The sequence below is a fragment of the Leptinotarsa decemlineata genome, unplaced genomic scaffold (assembly GCF_025532065.1).
Source record: "Leptinotarsa decemlineata unplaced genomic scaffold, Ldec_3_MD MMD2_P_RNA_scaffold_9, whole genome shotgun sequence".
Lineage (NCBI taxonomy): Eukaryota > Metazoa > Arthropoda > Insecta > Coleoptera > Chrysomelidae > Leptinotarsa > Leptinotarsa decemlineata.
The window spans coordinates 2,389,705-2,405,915 of record NW_027412536.1 but is presented as its reverse complement, the minus strand read 5'-3'; the positions used below and the strand labels follow the sequence as shown (position 1 = coordinate 2,405,915).

The 16,211-nt window shown below is 34.8% G+C and overlaps 1 protein-coding gene across 2 annotated transcripts; it reads left to right on the top strand.

Annotated features, from left to right (window-relative positions):
- The first annotated feature begins 6,396 nt into the window (after window positions 1–6,396).
- Window positions 6,397–15,831, top strand: LOC111502607 (malate dehydrogenase, mitochondrial). Of its 2 annotated transcripts, XM_023156718.2 has the most exons (6): window positions 6,513–6,650; window positions 12,650–12,754; window positions 12,819–12,991; window positions 13,050–13,178; window positions 13,967–14,224; window positions 15,232–15,831. In XM_023156718.2, the coding sequence occupies exons 3-6, from the start codon at window positions 12,845–12,847 to the stop codon at window positions 15,679–15,681; spliced, it is 984 nt and encodes a 327-aa protein (XP_023012486.1). In that variant the 5' UTR covers window positions 6,513–6,650; window positions 12,650–12,754; window positions 12,819–12,844; the 3' UTR covers window positions 15,682–15,831. The 2 variants fall into 2 exon arrangements, with proteins under 2 accessions (XP_023012485.1, XP_023012486.1); XM_023156717.2 differs by lacking the exon at window positions 12,650–12,754 and having other exon boundaries at window positions 6,397–6,650.
- Window positions 15,832–16,211: the final 380 nt, after the last annotated feature.

The following is a 16,211-nucleotide window of genomic DNA, read 5'->3' as shown; positions in this document are numbered from 1 at the left end:
AAAGCGCAATTAAATTGTGTAATAATCCTGTATATCACAAAAGAACAAAGCATATAGATGTACGACACCATTACATCAGAGATGTTGTTACTAACAAATTTATAAATGTTGTGTACATTCAAACAAATGAAATGGTGGCTGACATCTTGACTAAGGCTTTACCTTCTGTTAAGCATTATAAGTTTCTGAAGACTCTTGGAATAGAATGATTTTTATTGTTTAACCTAGTGGGGGTGTTGATATTAGCTTAAAAATAAAAGATGTTAGTTGTCGTGCCCTCTAGTAGCATATGTAGCAGTTACTTTGTATTTCCGTTCTTTTTCTTATAAAGCAGTTTCTTGCTGATAGTTCAACAAATCGGAGTGTTTTCATTGTTTCCTTCCGCCTGCTTTTTAATAACGCGAAGTCTGTTTTCTGTGATATTTTTGATCCATCTGTGTAAATATAATGTGCATTTGGCCACAGCCTCTTGATTATTTCTGAAAACTCTCCTCACAATTTACATTATTTCTTCCCAAATAAAGTACCCACTTTAAACTCATGGGATATTATGTCGTAATCTTTTGTATAGTATGGAAGGTTATAGGTTTTGTAGATCTTTTTGTCATGAGTAGACATTCTGGTAAAACTTTCTACCAACAAATTCGTTTTCTTTTTCTGCTAGTATCGATGCGTGAGTTTGAGAATTGTGAGTTGCTGAAGTTTGGGAATCAAATTTGAAGATTTTGTTTCTTGTCACTTATTTGTTACTGAGCAATTGTCTTCTCAGGTTTAATGGAGATTCCTTAGCTTCGGCTTCCATAACTGATATTGGCATTGACGGGAGATACCCCATACATATTTTCAGGCATATTTTTTATTACTTCCAATTTTTTCAAGTGAATATCTGGATAACTTCCATAAAATATATTTCCAAAATCTGATATTGAACGTATGAATGCTCAATAAAATATTAGGGCGATATTTGGATCTGCACCCCATTTTTTTCCACAGAAGGCTCTAAGGATATTGATACCTTTCTCTGATTTCTGTCGAAATTGTGTTATATGGTGTTTGTTTGAAGGTGGTTGACAATGTTTCGTGGCGTATTTCATTAGTTCTGAATTACATTGTCTAATATGATATAAATTGATTTGAAATCCCTGAAAGAATATATAAAGAATTAAGAAGATTAGCTGAAAAGTAACAAATTATATCAAGAAAAAAAAAAACTGAAACTACAGTGAAATAAAATAAAAGCAACAATCGAATAATTGAACCATTAACACGAGATGAAAATTAAAAATTATTCATAAGAAATGAAAATAAAAAATTAAAATGTTAAAATAAGCCAAGTTACTTCACGACGTTTGGATTGTTAGTATCCACAATCGTCTTCGGTTGATAACAGTTATCACCCGAATGAATCTGGGAATATATAATTCCAAATCATTATTTTTCAAATTAGCTAAGTTTTTTTGTCAATGAGATAATTTGCTGTTTGTAATATTTTATTTTTATTCTGATTCTGTTTCTTCCTATCGAGTCCAAACTAATAATATTATTATTCAATTTAGAAAAATTTTAAAGAATTATATAACCTACCTGCACCGCATTGAGTCTTACACGAAAATCATCGCTATTATTCTTCACATAAATTTCATATGGTCCTGTATCCGACATACTGTGCCTATGGTATGTTTTCATTACCTGTTTTTTGTTGATTTTCGTAGAGAGGTTCTAATCCGCTTTTCCTGTTGACATATTCTGCAATTTTTTCAGCTGTTTTCATATTAAAAATAGTATTATTACCTATTATTGGTGATTCTGTATCCATATAACTAGGAGGTTATTCGGGGAGTTTACCCCCATAATTTGTTTAATTAAGATTCTCTGAGAAACACTTCCGACAAGTACGAAGTCTATCACAGAACTCGTGGAGGATGTTATAGGCGATTTCAAAATAATATTTTGTCAGGTAGGGAAACATTCGACTCTGAAAAATTTTGAATTATGTTTGTAGTATAAATATAAACACAACTTAGAGAATCACTAGTGTGACCTAATGAGTACCGAAAATTAATTTTGCTTAGGTTCCTCAAAACTCGAATTTGTTGTAAAACACTCTTTATAATAATGAATAGTTACAAATTCCCCAAAACTGGAATACGGTAGATAATGTACTATAAACTAAAAAATAGTTCCGAAGGTCCTATAGGTAGCAATCATCACACCACTCTCCTCAATCTACGGTATCGATCAGATAAAAAAAAATAAAATCATTGGGCGTAGTGTAACCTGCATATATATGTAAATACTACTCCCAACGATTTTATTATTTTTTATTTGATCAATACCGTAGATTGCTGAGGTAAGTCGTGACTGCTACCTAGGACTTTCCGAATTAGTTTTTAGTACATTATCGACATCACTATCATCTTTTTTTTTTTGATGAAATTGTTTAACATACATTTTTTTACTAAATTTATTTTCAAGGTTTTAGTTTCTAATTGTGTTACTCAATTCTTCTCATTTCATGAGTACTGACTTCAGAATCAATAAAATTAAAAGGATTAGCTAAAAAATAACAATTATATTAGACAAAAAACTGAAATTACAATGAAATAAAATACAAGCAACAATAGAAAATTGAACAATTAACAAGAAATGAAAATTAAAATTATAGGATTTCAAGCCAAGTTACTTGCTGCTTTCTCTTTGCTGTGTGTATTTCTTGTGCTCGGCAATGCGAACTTTCAATGGCCTCTTCATGGATTCTCCGCACTCGCAGGGTATCCGGTAAATGCAATTGTTAGAGTCGCCTGGAGTTGGTGGCCTGCAGTGGCGGCGCCATAGGGGGACATGGGGGAAAGTATTCCCCTCTAGCCATTTGCAAAATTTTGTTCTTGGCGCTCTTTCGATTTTGAATATTTTACAAATATATTGTTAGGTACATAACACGGAAAACCAATAAACGCGGCAACATTCGCTTTCAATACCTCGACATCGATCAGTTGTGAATCCCATATCGCTCGCTGTCTAATGCGAATGTGATCATTTTCTAAGAGATTGGAAATTGATTGTATCTCGGCGTGGCAGTAGTAGTAGTCTGGTTTATTATTGTTACTTTGACGAATAAACAGTTTGTCGATTTTATTAATTATAGAAAAGAAAAGATAAAATTGTCCAGGGCGGATTATCGAAAGTTACGCGAAAAGAAGAAGTTAAAATATGCTGCTACATCACATTCTCAAACAAAATTAAATTTTTATAAAGCTTTCAATTCGTAAGTTGTTAATTTTCAGTTGAAGATCCGAAATCGTATTCATTATGGAAACTTATACATTTACAGAAAAACAAAAGAACAAATAATTCAAATTCAAAGTTGTGTAGAGTAATCGGTGCCAAATAAACATGACACTACGGAGAGTACGGTCAGTACGGAGTCAACATTTCTTGATGTTCCATCTACATCAACCGATATAGTAAGAACAAAGTCCGATTTTTCATTAGGTTCTGCTGATTTAACATTTACGGAAGTAGATTATAATTCGGATTTGGATAGTGATAGTACTCAAGAACAAGACGATTCTGAGAATGAAGATGGGAAAAGCATTTTGTTTTACGTGGATCATTTTATAAATGAAATTTCATTTTTGTAGTTATATTCACCTTTCTGTCGATGAATATGCTTATCCCGTCGACCCATTTTTATTCAAAAATACTATTTTCCAGTGTCCAATTACAGAAAATTTAACCTTTCCTGGTAGGTATAAACTTAAAAAAAAAACGACTTTTGGACAGCGCAGCGTACGCGAGTGTTTAGTTTACTCTCCAAGAGGTAATAAAATGTTTTGTTTTGTATGCTAACTTTTTAATAGTGCGCATTGTTTATCACTGAAATATTTCTTTTATTATAGTTTTGTGATATTATTTCTTTCCTTAATGGGAATACAGTATTACTTCAAACACCTATGCCTTTTTACTGAATCTTGGCGCCCAGTTCGGGTGCCCCCCCCGCCATTAAATTTTAGAATCGCCACTGGTGGCCTGGTTTTTGTGAGGCTGCTACGGATAGTTTTCCCAGATTTGAAGCTGGTTCTGATGTTATACTTGGACCCAATTCTTATTATCCTTTCCGATAAACCTCTGATGTAGGGAAGTACAAGTAGTGGTTGTGACGGCTTCTCTTCTTTGTTCTTGTCTTCAAAATATCTCCTTTTCGACGCGTTTCACGAGAAAAATATTTATATAAAAAATTGAACTAGAAAAAATTTCCTACAATTTATCTATTCATGATTTTTTTTATAAAATCAATAGTTATTGGCGTACGAGCACCGCAAAGTGCATTTCAATAGACGTTTTGAGAAAAAACTTATTTCCACACCACCTACAGGTAGAATAAGCGGCGCGTTTTTTTTTCATAGTTTTCGCTGTAGGCCACATGTGATGCATTTATTTAGAAATTTTGCGCAATCTCCTCAGCTTTGGTGTTTCTGATGGACCAGGCTTTATAACTTCGACTTGGGTACCGATCGAGACATCGCAGACCGGAATTTCGTCCGCATCATCTGCAATGCGATTATCAGACTCACCACAAGCCTCTTCGATTTCATCAAAACTGTTTACGAAAATAATCGCCGTTTCTTCTTCTTCATCGTAATTACATGATGGAATTTGCGAACTATCACAAGTACCACTCCAATTGTGCCTATAACGGACCATTTTAATATTGCTTTTCTGTATCCATAGGCTTTCGGACATCCTTTTTTGCAATTACAAGAAATAAGTTTTGATAACGATTCTGAAGCTGGAAGTTTGAATATCGTAACAGGAATAACCCCATTTTTGTTTCTTTTCCAGCCCCATTTTTGGCTTCTTTTTCATTTTCTTACCACTGCTGAACCTGGTGAAAGGTTCGGAATGAATGTTGTCGTGCTGCTGCTTCTGTTGGTGATAGCGACGCAATATTAAATTTACTTTTATATGCTGATTTTGTGAAGCATACATATATATCTGTCTAAAGACATGTTTTTCTTACTTTCCACATCACTGTAACCGTATAATTCAAGGAGGAAACGTTCTTCTGCTTTAGCAATGATCTCTGGATCAACGTTTGGATTTTTAAATACCTCAATAACCTCGTTCAAATCAGGATTTTTCCGGAGTACATTAACGAAATTCATTTTTTCTTGATTGTAAAGTGCACATGACTCGTCAAAAAGTATGTCTACTGAAGCAGTTATTCGTGATCGTCGGGATCGCTCCGCGTAGGTATTCGGTACTTCGGTTTGCTACATCTTCAGGATATCCGTCGAATACTATTATGACATTGAATTTATATTTCGATCGAACGTACGTAATGTATTTACTGCACTCCTCAAATCCAAAACAAGTACTGTTCCCAAACATCAAAACTGCAACACTCTTTTAGACGCGAGTTTCACCATCCAAGTTGACGTCTTTAGAAGTTGAAGTAGACTAATAATTTCTACTGAAATATAAATTATGCTTTCAATCTCGTAATTTCGATTTTATTCTCAAAATTTCGAATTTATTCTCAAAATTACGATTTTGATCTCAAAAATGCGACTACAATTTCGAAATTACGACTTCAAACTTGAAATTTCGACTTTAATCTCAAATTTACGGCTCTACTTTCGAAAGCACGACTTTAAACGCGAATCTATGACTTCAAACTCTTCATTTCAAAATTCGAGATTAGATTCTGAATTTCGAGTTCAAAGTCTTAATTTCGTGATTATAGTCGAAATTTTGAGACTTAAGTCGAAATTTTGAATTTCAATGTCGCAATTTGGCCCTTCTGCGCTTTCCTAAATTTCTAACTAAACTTATTCATATCTAACAGGATAACTTTCAATTTCGAACACATATAAATGATTTGGGTGAGAATTTAATGGAAAATTTACTCGTGAAAGTTCCCGCTAATTTCAGCAGAGCGATTCATATGAACGTAAACAATGGGCTGTTTGGCATATGACCTTTCTCACTGTTCACAGTTCTCGTACCACACTTTTCAGGCTTTCAAAACCATGAATCTAGTGTCATGCACCGATCTTAACAAATTTTGAAGTTGTTGTTTTGGACTTATTCTATGCCAGAGGTTCTAGTTCTGCCTTTAATCATTCCTTAATACAAAAATCTGAAAAGCATATTTGATACACAATGAATTCGAGACACGTTTCAACTTTTTTGCTTTCAAGTACAAAGAGCTGAGTTTTATCTTTTTTAAAAGACAAGCCGCTTAAAAGCATTGTTGATTTGGCAAGATGTTAATTTATCGAATTATATGTAAACTATCTTTTCTATAAAATTAGAAAATAAACTCATTTGTGAACCGACCCTGTATTACTACAAATAATGTTAAAATTTCAAAATATTGAACTTTCATTGTCAAATATGATTTTGGTCTGTCCATTTGAGTCAATGTCACTTTTTCATAATAGTTGTCCAAATTTTCAGTTCAAAAATGCTCAAAACAATACATACTATTAACAAAATTCGTGAATCTATCTCTAGTTCCGTTTTAGATTTCAACACTAAACCAATATTTCTACAAAAAGTTTATGGTGGGTTGAGTCCAATTCAAACAGTTAGGAGTTTCTCTTCAAATCCAAACCATGTTAAAGTAACTATAATTGGAGCTGCAGGTAAGAAGTCCGAAGTGTTTGATATCGAAGAAAATATTTTTGTAAAGATTTTTGTATAAGGGTGAATTAATTCTGTCAGAATTTTTTTCATCTTTTTGATTCCTCTAGAAATGTTATATTGTGTAATCACACTACACAACATAAAAATAAAAAAAGAAGAACCTACTGATTTAGCTGACAAATTATAATTAATACATGAAAGGGAGGGCGTATTTTCGATTGTACTTTTGTCGTCTACCTACTTAAAGCGAATATTTTATCTGAAAGGATACCTATATGAATTCAGTAAAATTAATTATGAGTATTTGCAGTTTCTCACTTTAATATGTTTATTAATGATAACAAAGATGTTTATAACAAGAATAAAATTCAAATAGTAATAAAATACTGATTCTTCATACTAATTCTTCACACACCACATGCACGCGCATTTATTCGCCATCACTGTCTTATGCGAGAAGCTTTTAGATGACGTAAAATTGTGTTACTATAAAAGTACCCCTTTGAGTTATACCTTTATAGATTATTTAAAATTCCAGAAAAAAATTATCTAGTTTGAACTTCTTTACCTTTTTTGAAGGATGCCCCAGTGCGAGTCTTTCAAAAAAGAATTTTGAGAGATGAATCCAAAAATGAAAATGATACAGACTACACAATCAAAATCAACTAGGTTTGAGAAATATACTTTTGTATAATATGGTTACACCCTGCCGACAGATATTGGCAAAAACGGTTTTGGAAAACATTTTAAAAAATTGTTAATTTTTTTTTCAATCGTTTTCAAAAATGAAATATAAATAAACATCATTGAATGATTTATCAAAGATATAAAAACTCCCACTTCCCGAACTGTAAGCAGGAAAAACTTTTGCTCGACTTGAATTTCAGCAACAAAGTGAACATACTTGATACTTCAATCAAAGTGTCAATTTTCAATCCTAAAGATGCCAACCTTGTTGACGAAACACACGTTAAGTGCAAGTAGTTTTAGTTTGGTGTTTGGATAACTGCACATTATCGAAAAGTTATGTACTTCATCTGAAAAGTACTACCGTTGTAATCCTCGACTAATCTGAAAATTAGGTTTCCTCATCGACTTTCGAGTGAACTCTGCATCTCCTATTTCAAATATTATATTCACTCTCGCCAGACCTGCGATGATATATCTTGGCAACACCGCAGGAGCCTGTTTATATCATCAAAATATGTACAATGGGGCTTTGTAAAAGCAAATGAATATCAATGGATTCGTAATATATTGTTGTGAATCATTCCCTAAAATAATAATGTCAGCCACCGCTGGTCGTCGTAAATCAGTTTTGACGTGGCTAAGATCGGACTTAGCTCGATTGGCGCTTCGCGATTATTCTAGATGTCTCGTCGCTTTGATAGACTTTTTTCGAATTCCCTATCGGCTTCGAGATACTTCGATTATCATATAAAGGGTGTTTCCTAACTACGGTACGAAACTTCAGAGCGGGATTTGTTGGGTCGTTTTAAGAAAAGAAATCCTGTGTGTGCTTTGTTTCTGAGGGCGTTGAAGTTAAAACGATATTTATAAAATATTAAAAATATCCTTACACCGATTTGGTTGAAATTTGCTACCTTTATTTGAATGAGGCGCATATTTAGTCCTAACTAGTTTGGAATCATTAGGTCCAGTGGAGTCTCAGTGGGCACCACAGCCAACAATATTGGGAGTTTAAAAAGAAGCTTAAAGGAGTTGACAAAATATTAGAAGAGGTTTCCCGGAAACTTCTCCCTAGCAGTAGTTTTATTGAAACTCTCATACCAGCTTTGGTGGTGGTGAGCACCTTGAACAAGTATACCAAGCTCAATTGAAAGTGAGAACTCAAGGTTCATCCCAACTAGAGCATCGGAGCTATAAAAACTAAAATCAACCAGTGTTAGGACGGGTATATTGGCTGCTGGATCGCAGGACTCCAGGTATTCGATTTCCACGATAGGACTCAACAGTAACAGCTTGATTGTCGACAGATTTCTGAATAATCATCAGTGCCCTTTCACCGTCGATACTGGGGTAACGTGGTCAGTAATGAGAACCGACATTTCCAACCGAAGCAGTTTGAAGAAATAATCAGTGGAGCCATCTATCTGAAGAAAAACTATGCAAGGCCACCCAATTCGTAGAGGATTGTAAAGGGCAAAATCATTGGTCGAACGGAATCAGTTTAACATTGGATCGATACGCCAACCACCGAGACGATTTCCTTCCACAAAGCAGGACTAAGTTTCATTCATCGTTAAGGACATGTTGAAGGAAGGAGTAGTCGAGGAATCAAACAGCCCCTGATCGTCACTTGTTATGTTGATGACTAAGAAAGATGGATCGACGAGATTCTGCGTAGACTACAGGAGGCTTAATGATGTCACCAGAAAGTATAGTTACCCTCTTACAAGAATAGATGATACCTTGAACATCTTGGCTGAATGCAGATGATTCTCTAAACATTAGATCTGAAAAGAGGATATTGGCAGGTGGCCGTTCGCCCCGAGAATAAAGAGAAGACTGCCTTTTCCACCGGCAATTATATCAGATTAAGTTTATATTGTTTGGATTATGCAATGCACCCACAATATTTGAACGCTTGATGGAGTTGGTGCTGAGGGAACTCACCTGAAAAACATGATTAGTCTGTGTCACTGTTTTCCGGGTTCGAAAGCCGTTGATTTTTGGATTTTTATTCTGACGTTGAGTCATCGAATATTAATTCAGGATGTATAAACCTCTGAAGAAGCTAGCCACTTGCGTTAGCGTAACATTAGGATGAAATTTCAAAAATCTACGGCATTCGAAACCGGAAAATAGTGACACTGAAAATCTTGGCCGCCAAAGTCTCAACCATCATGCTCAGTCTATCTTGATGACATTATAGTGGACTCTGTACCATTTAACGGCGTTTCGTGAAGGACTTTGGAAAAATTGCCAGACCGCTGCATATCTTGACTAACGAGAACTCCCTTCGTTTCACTGTTGACCAGTGTCCCAGTCCTAGCTTACTCGACACGGATGTATCCCAACATGGAATAGGAGCAGTACTCTCTTGTACAAAGTACGAGAAAAGAGCTTCTCGCAGAGGTCAAAGAGGTGAATCGCTGCCACTCCTTTTCATATGGCCGTAAATTCTTGATCAGGTCAGACTTGGCTCTGCAACTTCGAACTCTCAGGAGGACAAATAGCCATCAGGAACGAAGAGTTACAAACTTATGATTTTTAAATTCGATATCGGAAAGGAAAGCGTCTCGGAAACGCAGATGGCCTCTCAAGAATACCATGCCTGACATCTAGAGGACAGGGATTCCCAGCTACCAGGAGAAGAACTTTTCACCAGACGTGACGAAGAATCGGGCAGATACTCCTTTATGGACAGCTCTGATGGGGAGATTAACTTCCCTACCTCCCGCTGGTTTAGGTTCTCTCTGACCCGGAAGGTAGCAACCTCAGAGTAACAAAAGACAATAGTGAGGCTTTTTCCATCCTTACATTGAAGGCAGCATAATTTTGTTACGGGGAAGTAAGTTGGACCATACAACAGTGGCGGTCGGTTTAGTTGATAACCGGAGGGATACTATATATTTATAAAATAAAACATTTCAGGCGAAAATGTATTCTGTTGAAATAATTCCTATAGGAAAACTGATTTATTATTAATGATTATGGAAATGGAGCCAGTTTTTCTACCACCTACTAGATTTTTATTTATGTATGGCTTTATAATAAATAATAGGTAATCTAGTAGGTGGTAGAAAAACTGGCTTCATTTTCATAATCATTAATGAATAATAAATCAAACTATTTAAACAGAATACGTTTTCACCTGAAATCATTTATTTCATAAATATATAATATCCCTCCGATTATCAACTAAACCAACCGCCACTGTCTTATGGTCCAACTTACTTAAAATGTAAACAAACTCTTCATAACTTCTCATTACCCGCCACCACTCTCGCCCATAAGTTGTACAGAAAAGGATAGAACGATACCCGTTTCAAAATACATGTATTGTATGGTATTGGTATAGGCACCGTACAGGCATGGCAACTCTATGTCTTATCATAACTCTGATGTAGCAACCTATAAGGTCCCTTGTCTAGGGATACGTACAGAATATGTGAGGAATCACCTGACCATGGTGTGGTACGGTCGTTAACAGCCTCCGAGTGTGACACTACCTTTATAATGAGGCAATATATCATTGTAGTGCAGAAGAAGGTTCCGGCCGTGAATACTGTACGAGAATGGATTGACAAGAGAGTGAGGCCGAAATGTAAGGAGAGTTCCAAGCAGGAACAGTGTTTAATGGCTCCAATGGACCTCCATGTACATTCGAGATGACCTACTCACTCGGAAATGGGAAAGCCCGGATGGATGAACCCACAAATTCTAGATAATCATTTGGAAGATATGTTTAGCGAATATACTCGAACTGCTCCACGATGGTCGCACGGAAGAAGAGTGAATAGAACTGTGCTCTTCGAGAAAGTTTCCGAGGACAAGGCAAAGAGGAAGGTTGAAACAGTAGGTACCTCAGTGGGTGCCTTTTCGAGAGAATCGCAGTTGACATTCTGGGACTATTTCCTATGACTACATCTGGTAACAAGTACTTTATGGTTGCGATGGACTATCTCTCCAAATTGCCCAACCGAAAAGTATAAACGGTGGCAGAAGCCTTGTTTTAGAACATAATTGCCAGACACGGAGTACCCTAGGATCAGGGCCGCAACTTCGAATCGGATTTATGGAAGGAAATGGTGACTTTCTTAGGAATAAAGACGACAAGAACAACTGATCTTCACCCACATATGCACCATAAATAACTACATCTCGATGTTTGTCACCGAAAACCAACTATAAATTGGTTGTTGGAACTAGTCTAGCTCTAAACTGCAAAGAACACCGGAAGATGGCAAAAGAAACTTTGCCGAAACGTTGTGAAAATAATCCTTGTGAGGAACAAAAACACGAAGCGAAACCCGGAAAAACATTTTTTGACTTTTGACCTTAGAATATCTAGTCGCAGACACCCTGCGATAAGTAGGTTTTGAGACAAGTTTCAGGATGCCAAAATAAAGATTCGTACAACTTTATAGCTGACTATCTCTCATTCCGAGATAATTACCCTCATTTGACTAATATTCTAGGACTAATAATGTGAGAAGTAACTCTCAAACCTCCTGTCAAATTCTCACCTTCAGGTACCTGTCCTTTCAACTGAAAATACTCTTTAAATAAAAACGAACTTTAAAACCTCAGGCCGAATTTCCTTCTACCCTACAGGTACCTATCCACCTGTAACAACATGGGAAAATCGAAAAACTTGAAAAATACAAAATTCGTTGAATTAGGAAAGTGAACCATTTCAGTTAATTTCAGTTAAAAATTTCTAAAATTCCGGTCAATTATAGAGATATTCTAAAAAAGTACAAAATTCGTCAATTTTGTTTCAATTCCTCAGCTGGCGTTTTTCAAGCAGTATAAGATGACATTTACATGTATCAAACATAATAGGAATTTTCTAAATTTTGAAACTTCACTTAAACAAGCTCTAAAAGTGGGAAACTTCTTTCTAATTTAAACGACTTTGTATTTCTCACGGTTTCCGATTTTCCCATACCGGACCTCCTTATCTTGAATCAATTTTAAATTCCTGACTATTCTGTTTCTGAAGTTTAAAATTTTCATGGCTACAAGTAAAATTCGAACTTTGGTTATCCGGGCTGGGTAACTCTGGTCCAAAATGGAGAGGTTAACTACGAACGTTTCGCCTTCTCGTTGCAACGCGTTGGTAGAATCGTTAATGAACCTCTATGCAGTGTGTGTGTCATTGATATTTAGAGTAGTGTGGAGGACTTTCCTGATTGGCTCTGTTTCTTTCAAGATAAGAAACTCATCTTATGCCACACTCTCGGTTCTATTAGAAAATTATGAATGTTCAGGTCTTGTCTTATTACATTTGAGATAAGTTCTTTTTTAGGTATTCTAACCGCCTACAGAGCCCTCTACAAAATAGGCTTTGGATAATCAATTTAAACATAACAAAAAATTTCACAAAATGGTTGATTTTTTCTAAAGTTGACAGGTTATATATAATATATTATTAATTGTTAGTAATAGAAAATAAATTCTTTGTCGATACATTTCAGGAAAGATTGGTCAACCATTGAGCCTCATGTTGAAGCAGTCTCCTTTGATAGATGAATTATGTGTACATGATGTACATCCAACTAGTGGTTTTGCCATGGAACTGAATCACATTGATACAAACTGTAGAGTGTCCGCATTTACAGGAAAAGATAATTATGCTTCTGCTCTGAAAGTAGGTATTCTTAAAATAAAACAGTAAATTTACTAAAAATTACAACACACATTTTTAGAATTCCAAAGTTGTTATTGTGTTGGCTGCAGCTCCAGAATCAGATTTATTACCATATGAAAAAATGTGGTCTCCTAACGCACATACGATACAGGAAATCACAACACAAATCGCTCGACATTGTCCAAAGGTATATAGCTCACCAATCGAAATTCAATTGATTTTTCTGTTGAATAATATAAAAGCCTATATCTATTTATAGATGTAATGTTTTACTTTTTATCGACCTTTTCTTGGTATTTTCACCTTCCATAATCTCAACGTTTCGGATGTTAAAGTCTACCTCCGTTTTTAAAATTGAAAAAAAAATTAATGACTAATGATACTCAAACATCATCGACAGATATCAAAGGAGTTTTGAAACGTTACAATTGTGTAAAGTGAAAGTGTCCAAAAACAGGTCGATAAAACTTTTGATTTCCTCAACAAAAAATGAACATTCGTTCAACATTTTGCTGTTTCTTGAGTTTTTTTTATCGAAAATAGGGTGTAATTTACAATATTATTGGAATAGTTGATTCCATTGCAGGCGTTCAGCATGAAATAGCGGAAAGCGAGGCGCTGAAATACTACATAAAAGTGTGTTTAAAATTAAATTGCCTTAACTTCATCTGTAGGTTAGATATAGCAATTATACTTTCTAACCCATTCAACGGTGAAGCGGCTTAACCACTGGAAGCTTTGGGCGCACATATCTTCCTCCAATGAAATACCAATTTTGAAAGGGTGAAATCACGAGAATTTTTTCTAATTTTTTTTTAAATTCGGGTATTCCACATTAAAACATGTTTCTTGAAAAGGATGTATTCCACACCAAAAAGAAGATTCAAGTTGAAGACTCCCTATTCAATAATTACTTTGCATCGTTATTCTGATTTTATTATTTATTGACCAGTATTTTTTATTGTAACTTTAAAGGCATTCTTGGCAATTGGAACTAACCCAGTCAATAGTTTAGTGCCAATGACATGTGAAGTGCTGAAAAAAGCTGGAACATTCAATCCCAACACAGTATTTGGTATTACTTCTCTTGATACAGTCAGGGCAAATACCTTTGTGGCTCAAATACAAGCAGTTGAACCAGAATGTGTTATGGTACCAGTTATAGGAGGTCACACAGAGGAAACCATAATTCCCGTCTTATCACATGCGAAACCAAGTGCCGAATTTACAAACGTAAGTAAAATGATTGTTATTTGAGACAGTGGAAACAGGAGAAAATTAATTCTTCCGAGATTGCTTACTTATCTTTAAGGTGAGATTTTTCTTAAGTAATTTCAAGAGGTGATTCTTCGTGATATTTTACGAAAGAGTTCCTATAAGCATATGCTCAAAACTCACTCTCATGAAAAATCTGAATATAATATATATATATATATATAAATATATATATATATATATAAATATATATATATATATATATATATATATATGTATATATATATATATATGTATATATATATATATATATATATATATATATATATATATATATATATATACATATATATATACATATATAGATGCTTTCGAGTGTATATGATATAAATCAAAAATTAAACAATTCGTGGACACAACACTCCAAAAAAGAGACAAACCGCGGACACATGTTTCTGGCTATAGACCTCATCAGCGCGGTGCAGCCAACTGCAAAGATGGGCAAACACTTGTTTGCCGAAAATAAGAAACAACACATACGCACGGGAGTCAAAACAGGAGCCAACCGCACATTTGTGGTTCCAGTTAGAAATCCTAGAATTCCCAGGCTACATCTAACATGACCACGTAGGCAGCGATAGCTACCCTTTCATCATAGTCTTCTTCTGAATCACTTTGCAAAACTTCCGTTTTACCTTTTTTTCCTTGGCTTCTTTTCTACTTTTAGTTGCTTTTCTGGCCGTTGCTATCTCATTTTTTTCTAGAGTGTCGGTGGCAATGATGCTTTTTCCTAGCTCTTTCTTAGTTTTCTTTTGTTGGTTTTGATATATGTTGATATATATATATATATATATATATATATATATATATATATGTTCTGTGTATTTTATCCCCATAAGAATTATTTTCACAACGTTTCGGCAAAGTCTCATTTGCCATCTTCTGGTGATGTCTGGTTGAAAAACCCAGGGAAACAGCAAGTTGTTGATAATTATTATTTCAAGCTACTCAAAAATCTTTTGCAGGAAGAATTGGAAAATGTCACAATGAACGTTAGGAAAGCTCAGGATAATATGCTGAAACTAAAACCTGCGGAAAGTGCCCCCCTAACAAGTGCTTTTGCCACAGCAAGATTTGTGATATCACTTGTCAAAGCAATTCGAGGTTACCCTGAAATAATCGAATGTGCTTATGTGAATTCCAAAGTACACCCCCAACTGAAGTATCTTTCCACTCCACTATTAATTGGTCCAAATGGTATAATTAGAAACTTGGGAATCCCAAAATTGAGTGAATTTGAATCATGTATGCTGGATAACGCTATACCAACTTTGATGAGTGATATAAAGAGAGGAGAGAAATTTGTGGGAGTTATTGATCCACCTTCTTGCGATCCTTGTGATCCAAATCTCAATGCACCAAGATGTCCACGAAATTGGTGTGAATTCAAAAGAGAACAGGGCAGAACAATGTAATAAGTGATACATGAACTTGAATATTCATGTGTTTTGTAATTTAATTCATAAAAAAAACATGTTTTGATGAAGATGAAAGAACAAACTCAGTAAAATATTTATAAAAAAGTTGCCTTATTGCCTTCTGTCCAAGTAAAATTTCGAAAAATCTGAGAGTTTTTTTTAAAACATTATTCACATGAAGAACTATTCTCTTTGAAAATAGTGTAACATTTTTTGTTTTCTACTTCTACTAGATTTGAAAAACGTATAATTTCCAAGGCATCAATGGATACCTATAGACTGAATAATGAAATTACTTTTTCCTAACATCCAAGAGTTGTCATTGACGGTAATTAATTTAAATTTGTTTATTAGGCGACTGACCAACCTTCCAACCTTCAATCATTACTTTTATGGATATAATGTAATGTTTTCATGTTTATATACTTCCATGCTCTTTCATGCTTCGAGTCTAGTCTCTAGTCTCTAAAGTTAGCTATGATTTTGAGGTTAGGATAGTTGTAAATAGAGATTGAAAAGTAATAATG